The sequence below is a fragment of the Macrosteles quadrilineatus genome, unplaced genomic scaffold (assembly GCF_028750875.1).
Source record: "Macrosteles quadrilineatus isolate MER2022 unplaced genomic scaffold, UCM_ALF_1.0 Scaffold_7__1_contigs__length_78375512, whole genome shotgun sequence".
NCBI classification, from domain to species: Eukaryota; Metazoa; Arthropoda; class Insecta; order Hemiptera; family Cicadellidae; genus Macrosteles; species Macrosteles quadrilineatus.
In genome coordinates this window covers 49,524,049-49,539,065 of record NW_026542600.1, presented here as the reverse complement: position 1 = coordinate 49,539,065, position 15,017 = coordinate 49,524,049, and the positions used below count along the sequence as shown (strand labels likewise).

Here is a 15,017-nt window from a genome sequence, read left to right as displayed (position 1 = left end):
ATCATTGTAGCTAAATAGCTCTTTGAACCTTGTTACGATGCTGCGCTGCAATAATTTAATCAATTGGGGCTAGTTTTTATCTGGAAGAAGCGGTGTAAAAATAAAATTAATCGTTGGAGTGAAACCCCTCCTTTTATTCCGCATGTTTTTTTAATCCCGCGCATGGTCATATCTTTGCTAACATTCTGTCGTTGACTATTTCATCTATCCAGTAAATGATTAATCTAACAGCTTATAATGAAATTCAAACGAAATGGTTTACTGTCAAACTAAAGAGTTCATGACAATCGTCATAAAAAAAACTTCCAATATGGCTTTAGTTTTACTTTTACAATTGCGTTAAACTTAAATTCTAAATTTAAATACTCTTCTTGTTTTTACAAGCAGGCCTGGGTTAGCCTATAATGGTTTTTAACATTTTTGAGTTAAAGAACAGGCAGGTTTTTGATGCTGACTGGCAAGAGATAGTGCATTTTATAACTCAGTTGGTACTCAAAACTGTTTTGAGAGGCTGTATAGTGTGTAACATGTTTTACTGTTGTTTGTTGTATTACTGAATTTTTCATTCCAAGTTCCTATGACAAAGTCAATTTCATGTATTTTGATTAAAGAATAAATGTCTTACCATCAGACAAAAAAGTAGATCTGAAGAAACCTATACTGTATCCTTAATAGGTCCAAGATGTATGGAGTAAAAGTTTGATAAGTTTGATTGAGGGCACAGCCCCAGACTTTAGAACATTTTTACATTCCCTAAACCCAATAGTTCTGATATTAAATTACTTTCAAAATCTTCTGATTAAAGTGTTCTAAACAAATATAAGAATTGATGGATTACAAAAATCGTTTCTTTTGCACCTTTCAGTCCAGACAGAGCGTTTATTATCTTTCTTCTGAAATCTAAAATATCGCTCAATGTTGGATCAAGTTTTCGTTTTAGACTTAAAATAACTGTTTAAATCTTATAATAACAGAAAGTGAACTATTATAAACACACCGAACAAACGCGGAATCATACAAAAAAAAATCTTCTTGCACGAAAATAATAAAGTCTAAAATGAAATTTAAATATATATATATATATATATATATTGGCCAACAAGACTTTACTAATGTTACTTAAAAATAAATTGCAATTCAACTAATCTAACCAAATTTAGTTCTGTTATATATGTTGAATTTAATATTAGTTGAAGAATTTGTAGCAGCAAATTGCATGCAATGTTCGATATCGACTAATACACTGAATGATCAAATCTCTTGAATAAAAATCATTATTTTTCAGACAAAGACATTCGTTTCATAACGTAAAATCGTTTTAGTTTTTTCATATCAGCTTAAATCGTGTCGGGATCAGTCAAGTTTGAGTGTCTAGCATATGTATCCAGCTGCGAGGCGGCTTGGGCCCGGACTGCAATGACGTCATTATCACGCACAGTCCGCTCAGTCTAGCCCACCTTTTTACTCCATATGGAAGAGAGGTCAACCAAGCCTACAACTCCAGTTGACCGTTGACCGCGTCGTTAGGTGACATCGACATCATAGATAAAACACACCTCAAGGAGGGTGTATGTTTCATCTATGGCTACAGTACTTGTGTTACAGTATTCATGAAGAAGAAAAAAACAAAAAAAAACAATAATATTTATTTATTGCCAACGTATTTCAACAATTTACTATTGAATTACATAATATGAGTAGATAATAAAATTATTGACAATATTATTGTCCTAGTGGGATTTACACTTTATCATTGAGGCAATCATGACTTGATTTTAAGACAATAATCCTTCCGTTTTATCTAATTATTTGGTCTGCACCATACCATTTTATTGAATTTTTAAATTATTTGAATCATAGAGTAATTTTTTCTAGGATCTGGAATAATACGTGTTTATGAATTTGAAATTTTTAAGTTAAATATAATAATAAGATTTTAAATGTTAAAATTTCAAATAATATATATTCTTGGATGTATTATGTGATATTTTATAATCAATAAGGGTTATTCGGTTATCATCTTCCAATTATCGGGTAAACATTTGTGCAAGTGGTGGCAGCACTGTTTTTAGTATGCATTTTGTTAACAACTTATCTTCCAGTAGTCATATAATCATATTCTTATTTTTCTGAATTTCACTTTGACATAACCAAATCAGTTTTCTTCAATGTAAGATTATATAGAATTTTTAATTTAGAAAATAGACCGCCAAAATAACGCTTAAACACTAGATAAATTTAACCCATGATATTTTCATAACATTACCAAATATGGATGTATGAATTTTGAGGCGTTGGAATTTAACACCATCCATTTGTGATCAGTTGTGTGCTTTGAACATAATACCATAGTGCTGAATTGATTCCCTACTATGATTAAGTGATGGGTTACTCCCTTTTAGTATAAAACATTAGTGCTTTTATTTGGAGTTAACTAAAGGTTTAGTAAGGTTATGTTTGCAGTGTGATTACAGTTTTCTCAATCTAGCCTAGGCTCTATTATTTCTAAGGTGAGTGAAGTAAGATTATGCCTACTAGCCTAGGTGATAGGCCTAGAATATCTAAGACTATTCACTACTGTAGACTCTTTTATGTATGATGGACATGAACAATGGTACAAAGTCATGATGGTTGTATAGCCTATTTATGAGATTTGAACTAAGTTGGCTGCATAATTAAAATTTGGTGTCAGGCTTCTAGCTTTTGCTTAGTTTTATCAATGAAACCTCTACCTACTTTACTTATTCAATTTGGCTCTTGATAATCTCAGTTCAGTTCAGTCAATGAATGTGTAATTATGTCCATCCCTATTTGCGTCAAGTTTTCTACTTGCCATATTAGTTTAAGCCACAGAGAGGTAAGATACAGAGGATTCAAGCTTATGGGACAACCATTCACTTTAGGTAGGGAAAGAAATGTAGGTACTTGTACCGAGCAAGGAAGAGCCTGAACGGTGATGGCCACATGGGCTAGCATTTCTGTACCGTACATCAGTTGTAACGCACGGGGTCTTCCTATAGTGTGAGCGCTGTAGTACGTGATGGCGAGGGGGGAAAGCAGAGCGAAATGGGACGACGAATATCATTTGCTCTAGATACCAGTGACTGGTGCCTTAACCTCTGAATCCTCCTCTGCGAAATTAAGCCCAGGGTAGACCCATTAATTAGATCCCTTTTACTTGTGTTGGTAGTTTCTTGGAAATTATACATAATAAGATTACCATGGGAACTTATAGTAACGTAGGCCTATGGTTAGAAACTAACTTAGATGTTTACCTGAAAACAATGCTCAAAATTTGTTCTGAGTAGACAAAATTACTCAAACCCCTATCGTTTCAATTTTGTTACTGCAATAACTCTTCTCTGCTTGTCTCAGTCGCCATTAATGTATCAGTGAATTGAATGGGCTTACTACCTAACACAAAAACACGAAGGATTGAAAGGATCGTCTAGGGTCATTAGAGAGGGTCACAAGAACAATAGAACAGATTCAGTCTAACGGACATTGCAAACTTTTCTTCATATCCAATGAAATCCTCACCCTACCATACCTCTATCATTACCCATTTTGTGAAGGGGGCGAACAATTGTATGTTTTAGTTCAGTCGGAAACACCCCTCCTCTGAACAAGGAATTAATGAGATGAGTGAGGGGAGAGCATACCTATGAGATCACTGATTTTCTTTAAGACTTGAGGAAAATTCATCATACCCAAATAATGACTTAAGGTTTTAATCCCATAATTTTATATGCATTGCTTCTGTCTCAGTTGTGTGAAACAAGTAGAAAGAGCTCTAAAGATGTGCTGAAGGCATTTTGAGAAGATGACCTTTGAACAACTGTCGAGTAAACATTGTTGAAAATACTTGAAACCTCAGTAAAGTCCTTCCTTAAATATACATGATAGCTTTTGTATAATAACCTAAAATAAACTAGGTAAACCTAAATTTTTTTTATGTTCAGTAGTCATCCAGAGTGAGGAAATGTAGGCCTAGTGAACAGAGTAAAATTTAAATTTGCTCACTATCATACTTTTCCTCACTCCATATGACAACAGAGAAAAAGTGCTGAAAAGTGAGCAAAGTTACATGTTGAGGAATCAGCTCTTTTTCAAACAAATTCTTGTGAGTAAACTTTTAACGACAACTTTAGACATCCTTATTTATTTGTTAAAGAGTTCTTTCTATTGTTTTTACTGTTAATGGTCTACATCGTGGACAAATGTTTGATTCTTGATGAGAAGAAAATTCGTAGAACAAATAGGCTATCATTCTAATCTATGGGATTGTTCACCAAAAACTGATTTCAAGCAAAGTATCACACCAATTAAATAGGTACTGAATTCTTACAACATGTATGTCCATAAAATCTGATTAAAAATACTGTCAGCACAAGCTCTTCTGTAGATATATCATCTTAAGAGGCGTTCAGACAGAGATTCTCAGTTGCCGGAACTGGCCGTCACTTTAACATGGATCGCATATTTTAATTCCTCGTTTTCTCATCTATCCTTGTTTCAAAAATTATTTCACGCTCTCATAACATTGTAAATGTACGGTATGTAGGTTTAAGACTGTACACTGTATAAAAATTATGAGTACACACGGTACATAAAAAGTATATAGGCTAACCTACTTTTTAATTACAAGCCAAATATAAAATAACTAATTTCTTACATTTCCCATAAGGAATTGCAATACTTTCCGCTAAAATATAAAAATAACTAGCGCTATGAACAATTATAGTTTGAACGCCATATTAAAGAGCTAATTGGTTTATTCAGTATCAAAAATAATTTTTTTTTATCGTTAACATTATGTTTTTTTTTTTTTTTAAAGCTAGCAAATAAGCCGTGCTTACCGACCTAAGTAGGCTACTAGTTCGACGATGTCCCGGCCGATGGCAGCGCAGTCGACCGCCGACAACAGACCTGTTACTAAACAAGCGCGCTAAAACTATTCATTTAAACTGACCACAATTTCACTCAAATATGTACGGTATCGTTATGTCGTTTTATCTTATTATGTACCTATTTACAATTAATAGGGACACACAATTAATTATAATTAATCTTTAGTCTAGGGTCATGTCGTTATGTATTTACAAAGCCAAGCAAGTTATGATATTTCACAGGCATCTAAGTAAAAAATATTTTGTTTATGTCGGAAAAATCTAAAATTAATTAATTAATACATAACTTTTGCATAGTAAACATTTTTTTGCGTAGTAAATCATGCAATGGTGAATATTCGCTGGTGATAAACACTTTTTCGTCCTACCCACGGTACTGAAGTAATCAGTTGTACCTATATACTGTAATCAAAACAGCTGGTTTACAGCCTATGCATAAGGGCACATTCTTACATTTTTAATGAGAAAAACTAATCAACGTAAACGTCATTTCATTGAAAGTTTGAAACCAGCTATTAGTTAAACCAAATATATTGCACTGAAACAATATGGAGTGAGGTAATTTGAACAGTTATCAAAGCTTACTACAAAATATGCTATCAATAGTTTGATTGTGAGTAATGTATTTTTGCTTTTTGGATGCTACTAAAGACAGAACGAATGAAAGAGAAGACGAGTTTTGGAATAAGATGGTTGTTACCAAACTCAAATAATTTTGCATGAACTGTATATTACACAACGATCACATAAGACCAATAGATGGAGCACGCCCATCTAAATAACATTAAAGCAGATGAAGCCAGGTCCGCCATCTTCCTGTAGGCTAGAAGCACTAGATGTCGATGAAAACGGCACCAAAACTCAATGTTCCGCTTTAAAATAACTCGACTTTTAGCCTATTTAGACTAATGTTAAATCGTTGAAACTTCGTATGAATGATATCAATAAGTCTAGGACACTATTGGTTCTAATTAAAAGCTTAAAAGTTAATATTTTCTATTTTAAATCTTCAAATAAAGTCAATAATTTTAAATGAGTTTTAAAATATGACATGAAAAGTTCGTCGGCTGCTACCTTTTTTATTTTTTGGTCAGGTAAGTTGAAAAACAGTGGATTTTGTAGCTAAAGAGTTGAATTTTTTGGATCATATTTTTACAAATTTTTAGCTGGTGTAGATTGGTTGTAATTTAAATTGTAATATAGAGACTACCCGCCGCGCCGCGTTGCGTCATGCGGGCAGATTCTGCCTACAACCTCACTTGTAATACAGTTTAGATACTAAAGATTGGAGCTATACAGAAAAGTTACTAAAATAATTAGAAAAACACGGAGTACATATAAATGTTCTTCGTTTTATTCTTTGCATTCATTTAAAAATTAATATTTTTTAGCTCTTTCACAAAAATTAATATGCCAGTTAGAATATAAAGAAGAGTTGTATAAAGATTTTCAAGAACTAGGCTATCTTCTGACTTTGAAAATACATTGTAAACCAAACGCCAGAACTTTATCAAAATTTAATACAATACAGATACATATATTATAAATTAATTTGTAGCTTTTCAGAATTTTTCTTTCGCCCAAAAAATTTTTGTTGTTAATTATGTAAACTAACTTTTTCCAAGAAACGGTTAACGCTAGAAAACAAAATAAAAGCGTATTTTGAAGGTCATTGTGTTAGTAATAAAAAAATTTATAATATAATGGCATATTGTCACGGATATCTTTGATATAAACTAACATTTAATTAGTTGCCCCCGCTGTTAGGGCTCATCACAGCCGGCAGCCGGCATCTCAGTGAAGATTGGTGAAAAATACTGGCTTCACGTCGCGGCCAACATGCTCCATCTATTGGTGTTATGTGATCGTTGATATTACAGGTTGTATGCTTGAGTTTATTGAGCAAAGCTCTTTGAGATCGGGCCTTATGCAAACTTTGTAATTGAATCATACAATAGTTACTGGTTTTGGAGCATGATTCATGCTAGAAATGTGCTCGTGTGTTGATTAAATGTTTTTATTAGCATAACAAATAATACTGTATTGATGTATATAAATGGAAAAATTACAACAAGGGTTTTGAACAAGCCCAGTGTATTTTTAAACCCAAAGTAACTTTAACTTTCTCAACAAAATAGCCTACAGTCCACTATTATTTAAAAAGCCTTCTCAGACATACGCAACACTTTTGATAATGATATAGATTTATTCCATTCCTTGACGGACTTTTGCATTAACTTTATAGCTGTGTAGATCATAAAAGTGTGGTAGAAGGACTGCAATAAAATATTTCGTTATGTTTTTACTACAAACAAATTCAGGATAGTGGTTACATCGTTGAGCCTAATAGCCTTATATTCTAGGCTATACAATTGACTTCATTATCATGTGTTTTATTATTAAAGTTTTTGTGTAGTATAAAATGTTTTGCTGAAATAGTGATTAGAATTTCCATACCATATTTTACGGTGTGTAGAAAATTAGTGGAGGTAGCGAGCAGTGAAAGTGAAACATGCCATGTTACAATAGACAAGGGCTAGACACTGGCTGAGGGTAACAGATTTGAGGCTTTCGAGTTTCTAGGTCACACAGGGTTGTCAAAAATCTTAGCTCCCGCCATTTGACAGCCACTAAACTGGTGACCAAGGGTGGTACTATTACTAAAGTCTGTTTTGGGAGAACTGTGCTGTTGCTCGTGACGCCTGCAAAATATGGAATACGGATCTCTATCAGACCGCCTCTTAACTTATCTAGCCAATGTTGTGCCTGTTTATGCTGTGAGTTATAAAGTTATTTCTGGTGATATTTTGGAAAATAGAAAAAGAAAAAATTGAGGCGAAATGATATCTAACGGTCACTGAAGAGTAATTAATTTTGATTAGACACACTAATGGAACTGTAATGTTTTTTTATTTTTTATAAATTAGTAAATTACCTAGTACATAGTTTGTTTTATAAAAAAAAAATGTAACATAGCATTTATTAACTCTCATGATTCACTTTGCTGATTAATTGATGGTTTTTGAAATTCAAGAGATGTTCCCAAATGTAAATAATATGAACTATAGATATTGCAGTAATTATTTACGCTATAATGGTGCCTTTAAAGTCGTAATTTTTAATTGAGGGAACTGGTATATACCCTGAATTACGGATTCAAAGATTTATTTGGCCATTCAGTTTTCACAATAGGCTACGTAATACAAGTACAAACTAAATAAACTAAAACGATGTAGGTACCGTGTTTAAAATCATTTGTAGTTTGTCTTATTAGAAACAGAGAACCATTCATCCTGGTATTTAAAAAAAGCTTGATGATTGTATTAAGTCCAGATAAAAAGTACTTTGGCTCATCATACCTGAAATCATTGAAATGCTATTTTGGAGAAAATTAACTTGAAGGCAGCCTTATTTTTAAATAAAAATATTAATACTCAAAATTATTCCTTCTGCAGTTTTCCAATTAAATACAATACTGTGCTGCTAAAACTATTTGTTCAGTTTCTAAAACGAAAAATTCAATAAATTACTGTTGCTGACCTAATCCTATCTGATAATATGTTAGCTCATATTCCTATTTTGAAATTTATAGATCAGTTAGTTGTTTTTCCGTTCCTTCTTCCAAGACCAATTAGCCTACTTATAACTAATACATATATATTTTTGATAAAATGTTTTATGTAAATATTAGTTAGTCCTGAAACAAAGATTAGTTCTAGATTTTACTTTACTTCATTACAATTGTTGATATAGAGAACCTTAATGCATTTGAGTCAATTCCATTTCTTATATAAATTATTGTTAAGCTGTTATAATTGCCCTCATGGTAAAAAATCAAATTCATCTTATAGGAAAAAATAAACAATATGTATATTATAATTGATGATTTTTGTCCCCTCACAGGCCTAGCTAAAAAATAAAATGACTATGATTTTACTATTACAACTAATTTAATACACTAGTGGACCTGTTGCTCGAATTCGAGCAATTGTAAAATATTAAAGGCTTTATTTCAAAACGAATAACAGTCACAATTTCCGATGACTAAGAGTCAACTCAATGATAATGTAATCAATCACTTCACTCCAGTTATCGAAACTGGAAACGAACTCACTCTGAAAACGAAGGCTCACTCTACACTCCAGTTATCGAAACTGAAAACGAACTCACTCTGAACGAACGCTCTTGTGTGTATCATGTGTTTACTATGAACAGCTGTAATTAATACAAATTATTCGTCTGTTTAAGTAAACAAAATCTTTTCTTCATAAGAAATACATTGGGATTTTGATGGCCTGTGGGGCAAAGCCCAAAGACTTTTATTACAGGAATTGGTGAAAGGGGGCGTCTACACAAAAAATACTTAATTTTGACCCCTTGTTTGTAAAAATCCGTCAATTATTAACGGAGGCGTAGTGTTTCGTAGAAATCGCCTTCACGTATTATATCTAAGGATTTCAATTTTCAATACATTAAATATAAATTGTAATACATTTCAATAAGCTTGAAATACCTTACATTTTACTTGTAGTTTTATGTCCATCCTAATTTAATATTTCAAGGAATTATAACATGAAGAATATACAACATTCTTGTAAAAATTATTATTCCAGATAAAAAATCTGAAAAAAATTAGAAACTTAATACCTAATATTTTATCCTAATATTTTAATAAAATTTTTTTTCAGATGTCTTTCAGAGTCGTAAGGTCAAGTAAGTTCCGGCATGTTTACGGAACCGCACTCAAGAGAGAACAATGTTACGATAACATCCGAGTTTCAAAATCATCCTGGGACTCAACCTTTTGCGCTGTCAATCCAAAGTTTCTAGCAATTATTGTCGAGTCAGCTGGTGGTGGGGCTTTTATCGTTCTTCCACATAATAAGGTAAGCGTACTTTACAGCTTTACAGTCCGTTGGCTACCAGTTAGTAGTCATAAAGCTGAGCAAAGTGCTCTATAAACTTGACGCCAATTTAGCCTCAAACAAAACTGTTTCCAGCAGATCTCATGATAGTCTAAGTGGATGTTCAGCCTCGTTATGCCGATACCTAAATACTTGAAATGAAATGAATGAAATGAAATGAAAATCCTTCTTTATTGAGGCGAACTTAGGACCTCATGGTCCTTTCTTACAATTAACCTCTAAATAATAATAGTAATAACAATAATACATGATATGAACAAAAGTAAAATACACATTTCGTAAATTTCGTACATTTTGTAATACTTAGCCTATTTAATTATTTTTTGTGAGTTATTCTTCCAATCATTAAGTATTCTGTGCGTAGTAAATTTAATTACTAAATTTGTTATGATTTAGTGTCATAGGGGCTAAGGCTTTTTTCCTTTGACTAATATCAACTGATTCCCCTTTCACAAACATCACCTAGCCTTAGGGTAACCCACCATGTATTTAATAATGAATGTGTACATTTTAAATTGGAATGAACTGTTTTTTATTTGATTTGATTTGACAGTTTCAAACATTAAAAAAATATAAGGATATAAAATTCAAATTTATCTTTAACAACATTTCTTGAAACTGATTAATTTGGGACTTAAAGATGAGTTAGTTGACAATTAAGCCTTGCCTGATCTTCCTTGCACAAATATCCAAGTCTGGTCAAACAAAAGTTAATATTGAATAACAACTTTTTATTTGTAACACAGCCAAATAACATTTTTTTTGTTTACGTAACACAGCTAAATAATAATTTTGGTTCGTTTCCTGATGACTACATTAACTTTTAATAACATATACTCGCATCCTAAAATCCTAAATGCCATAGTTGCTCATAGAAAAAAATGTTTTAACATTAGGCATGTTCATTGATTATCTAGGTTGTATTTTATTTAGGCCTAGAGCTACATTGTGTACCTATGCAATTACAAATATGCAAGACAGAATTCTTTAAATGTAGTCTACCTAGAATCACATTTTATACATATTTATTGACTTTGCAATAAATAAGCATACTTGCAAGATCAAAATAAGTAGCCTGCTTAATGAATTTGCTAATAACTTGAGTCCATTTGTGGTAATCCTAATTTACACAACATCTTAAAGGGATCAAGACCCTTTATATCGTAAACAAAGATGTTTAATTGAAATGCCGGCTATAGTATTAGAAACAGAGCTAGCGGACCAGTAGAACCTGGCAGTTTGACAAGATTGCTAAATATAACATCACTGACAGCGCACCATTTTCTAATAATCTGTCATTTGGAAATACTGACACACTTTTGACCTATATTTTGAATACATTAAATCACCACCTTTAATTTACTTTGTGGCTCTTTCTTATGTATAATTAATCTTAAATGTCACTTTTATCTTATTCGGGTTATTGTACGCCTACGCTAAACAAGGTCCAATAAAATGAGTAAATTTAAATATTTTCCTATAGGGAGTTTGATAGATATGCGGTATAATCTTAGCGAATTTCCCATTTATAGTGAATATTTGTGTATTTCTCATATAGGAAATATTTTAATGAGCAAAACTATTGGTCTAATATTTAGACCTTGACCCACAATAGATTTACTTTTTTGTTTTGATGTACCCAGAAGCGAAAAACATCAACTGTTCAAATTAATAAATCATATACATGAATCTGTATCTCAGAAACTATATTTTTAGAGGAAACATAAAATGGATAACTTCAACTAATGTTTGTGACATTAGGAATATGAATTCCACTTTTTTTAAATGGTCGCCATTTTCTAATATAATGGTTAACTTTAAAATCTTGTATGAAACACATTGTATTTTATGATTGTTTAAGAATGTAAATGCAATTTTAAAACAATTTTTTAATCACACTTTTTCTCCTAAGCTGTTTTTTTAGGAGCTACATCGTGTTACACTGGGAAAAGTTGCTTTCTGTGTAAATTCTGCATCATGTAGCTCCTAAACATTTACGTTTGGAGAGGAAATGCAAAATATAAATAAGTCTTAAAATAGCATATTTACATTCTAAAAAGATCATCAAATAGGCCTACATTAAAAATATTAATACTACGGTTCCAAAATGGCTACCATTTTCCAATATAGCGGTTATCTTAAAAATTAAAAGACTGTATTTCCTGATATTTTTAGAATGAAGATGCAATCCTAAGACATATTCTGCATTTCCTCTCCAAATTCACTCGTGTTGGAGCTACAGCCATGCAGAATGGGATATTTTTTAGTATAAGACTATTTTTTTATACAACATATTGATGAGAATTGTCAGCTGAAATTCAAAACTGGTGTAATCCTGGCCTTACCAACTGTGTTACCATAGAAGATCTTATTGCGAGAGTAATATACAGGGTGACCCACAGGAACCGGATGTTTTTTAAACAGATTAATATACACTTTAGAGTTATTGTTGCAAAGGGGAAGGGTTGACTTTCATTGTTGTAGGCCTACATTACGCCATTTGATATGCTCAAGCACTGTTTTGAGATCACGGGTGAGAGAGCAATGTTTGATAAAAAATATCTATGTTTATTCAACCAGAGCCGCACACTGCAAAGAATTTAATGGCCGTAGTGTGCACTATGTTTATAGGAAGGGTTATTTCACGATCGGTGATATTCTGTGGCTCATACATAGGACATCAGATTTTAGCGGGAGTGATTTTTTTCTTTGGAGTCTTCTCAAATTTTGCATTTTCACTCACAATCCCCGAATCATGGTGGATCTTAGGAACGCAATTAACTAGGAAGTGGCAAAAATTAATAGTGACCGTTATATTCTAGGGTATGTAATGAAAGAATTTAAGGAAACATTTGGAACCTGCATGTATAAAAGTATTCACCATATGACCAACATTGTCTTACATAAGTAAAGAGCACTGTATAGAAATTGTGGGTATGCATGTAAAATAAAATTTCAAATCCTGTATTTACACTATTGACACATCTAGGCCGACATGGTGTTTTTAACGGCCAACTGAGAGGGTTGGTTATTTGGCCTGTTATCAATTATATCAATTATTTAAGATGGGGATTTTTTTTCGCAAGTTTTTTACGATCTAGCTACTTTTGTAACAAACTAATCTTCAAGAGATGTTTCAGGTGGGAAGAATAGCTGCGGATCATCCTCTAGTAGGGGGTCACAAAGGTCCGGTGCTAGACATCGCCTGGTGTCCTCACAATGACAACGTCATCGCGTCAGGATCTGAAGATTGTGTGGTCAAGGTGTGGCAAATACCTGATGGAGGAATTTCTAGGTAACTTTATACCTCATAATGGCATTATAGCGGAATCTTGATATATTGAAAAAAAATACTATTTTTCAAGTATTTCGAAACACCAAGGTGCAAATTAGTAAGTAATCTTTAACACGTTCGCTGCGTTTGTGCGATGGCCGGCCGTGACCGGTGATCAACCAATGCACTGTGTGGATGAGTGCACGAAAATGTTTAAATTTATTTTCATCCAATAGCAGAGGCATATTATAGCATGTACTGTGTTTCATTTGTGTGAATGTAGTTTTACAAGAACCCAACAGATAGCAGCACTAAACATCAGGCCCTCAGTATTGCCAAAAGAAGGGAAAAAGCAGGATACACCATCAAAAAATATCCCAAAAAGGCGTCAAGCACAATTTTGAGGTTAGGTTCCTTCCACAATGCTTTACTACAGTAACAATCACTATTCTTTTCCATTTCACTAAATCCAAGCCAAAACCCCACACTACACTAAATGTGGAACAATCCCTTCCACCGATAAAATATTCGTATCTGAAACTAATTATACTGGATTGAAGTATAAAACTTGCACAATAAGCGGAATTAGGAGACAACGTTCCCTGTGCGAGGCTGAGCTCACACTGAAGCAAGGTTGTTGTTAAGAGAGGACGACGTTTCCCGCCCTGCGCCAGTGGTGCCATTAAGGCGGGACGAGGATTCCCACCCTGCGCACTCAACGTGTTAATACTTTTATTTATAAAAGTTCAAAACACAATTATTGATTTTTAAATGAAACCCAAGAAGCAAGAATTTTCTTCAAACAAAAATTTAATAGCTTTACTACAGGGTTTGAGATTTTTTTTGTACCCTCTCAGCTTAGTTTTGCCTTGTCTGTTAGAGAAGTTTTGCAAAGCAGCAGATTTCAGCTTTACTTATTTCTCTAGGTCAGAGTGTTGAGACAAGAAAATCAACTCGTATTATTGTTAACTTACGTAAGATCTTAATGTATCTTAACTGGATACTTGATAGAGTACAAACTTTTACAGATCATATGTTTGCTTATGTATCAGCAAAAGCTACCATGATTATTGTGATTAATGTTTTATTGTTCTCTTTCATAAATAAAATCCCATTTTGGAATTGGTACATTCTGTTAATATTCTTCTGCCATTGTAGTAACCAAAGTATTGTGATTGCAGAACTTTGACGGAGCCTGTAGTTAATCTTGTTTACCACCAGAGGAGGGTTGGATTGGTTCTGTGGCACCCTACGGCGCAGAATGTACTTCTTACAGCTGGTAAGTATTATTATTTCAAAGGTGTATTAAACTTATATGACTGGGATATGTTTAGTTACATAGAAAGGAAAAGAGGTTCAAGTAAAGGTGTATTCTCCAATATATACAACCCGACCAATTTTCAACTGACTGATCAAAATAGTCGGAAAAATAGATTGTAGATATTTTGGGTTAGTCAGTTTACAGTCCATACTTACTATAGGATTTTGTGATACATTTTTTACTCCTATACATTTTGTCATGTTCTGTGATTTTTTTTGGACATCCAGAGTAGTATTTGATATGTCTAAATCATATATTTTTATTTTTTAAGTTAAAGGTCAGTGATCCAAAGTTACTGTTGGCTCAAAACTCAAATGAAGGAATCGTAATATGCACAAGATAATACTGCATGCAATATGGCTCTTAAAACCTAACTAGTTTGATATTAATGTAATCTGTATATTTCCATCCAAATTGTTTCTGCTATTTTCTACGCTTGATAATTTTACGTTATGATCAAGGAAATTATTCTTTGACCTTGTAAAAGGCTTTGAAATAGGGACTGTATTGTACATGTTTATTCTGCTTCTGCATTTCTGCCGTTTTCAATTGCAATATTATTCTGATATTGTTTCAAAATGCAAAAT

General features: G+C 32.8%; 1 protein-coding gene across 2 annotated transcripts in view; it reads left to right on the top strand.

Annotated features, from left to right (window-relative positions):
• The first annotated feature begins 2,073 nt into the window (after positions 1 to 2,073).
• LOC128998001 (coronin-1C-A-like) overlaps positions 2,074 to 15,017 on the top strand; it is a 33,453-nt gene continuing 20,509 nt past the window's right edge. Inside the window, exons 1-4 of one of the 2 annotated variants that reach the window (XM_054423906.1) lie at positions 2,074 to 2,170; positions 9,599 to 9,796; positions 12,976 to 13,130; positions 14,291 to 14,388. In XM_054423906.1, the coding sequence (XP_054279881.1) occupies positions 9,599 to 9,796; positions 12,976 to 13,130; positions 14,291 to 14,388 (451 nt within the window). In that variant the 5' untranslated portion in view covers positions 2,074 to 2,170. The other variant, XM_054423905.1, reaches the window with a different exon arrangement.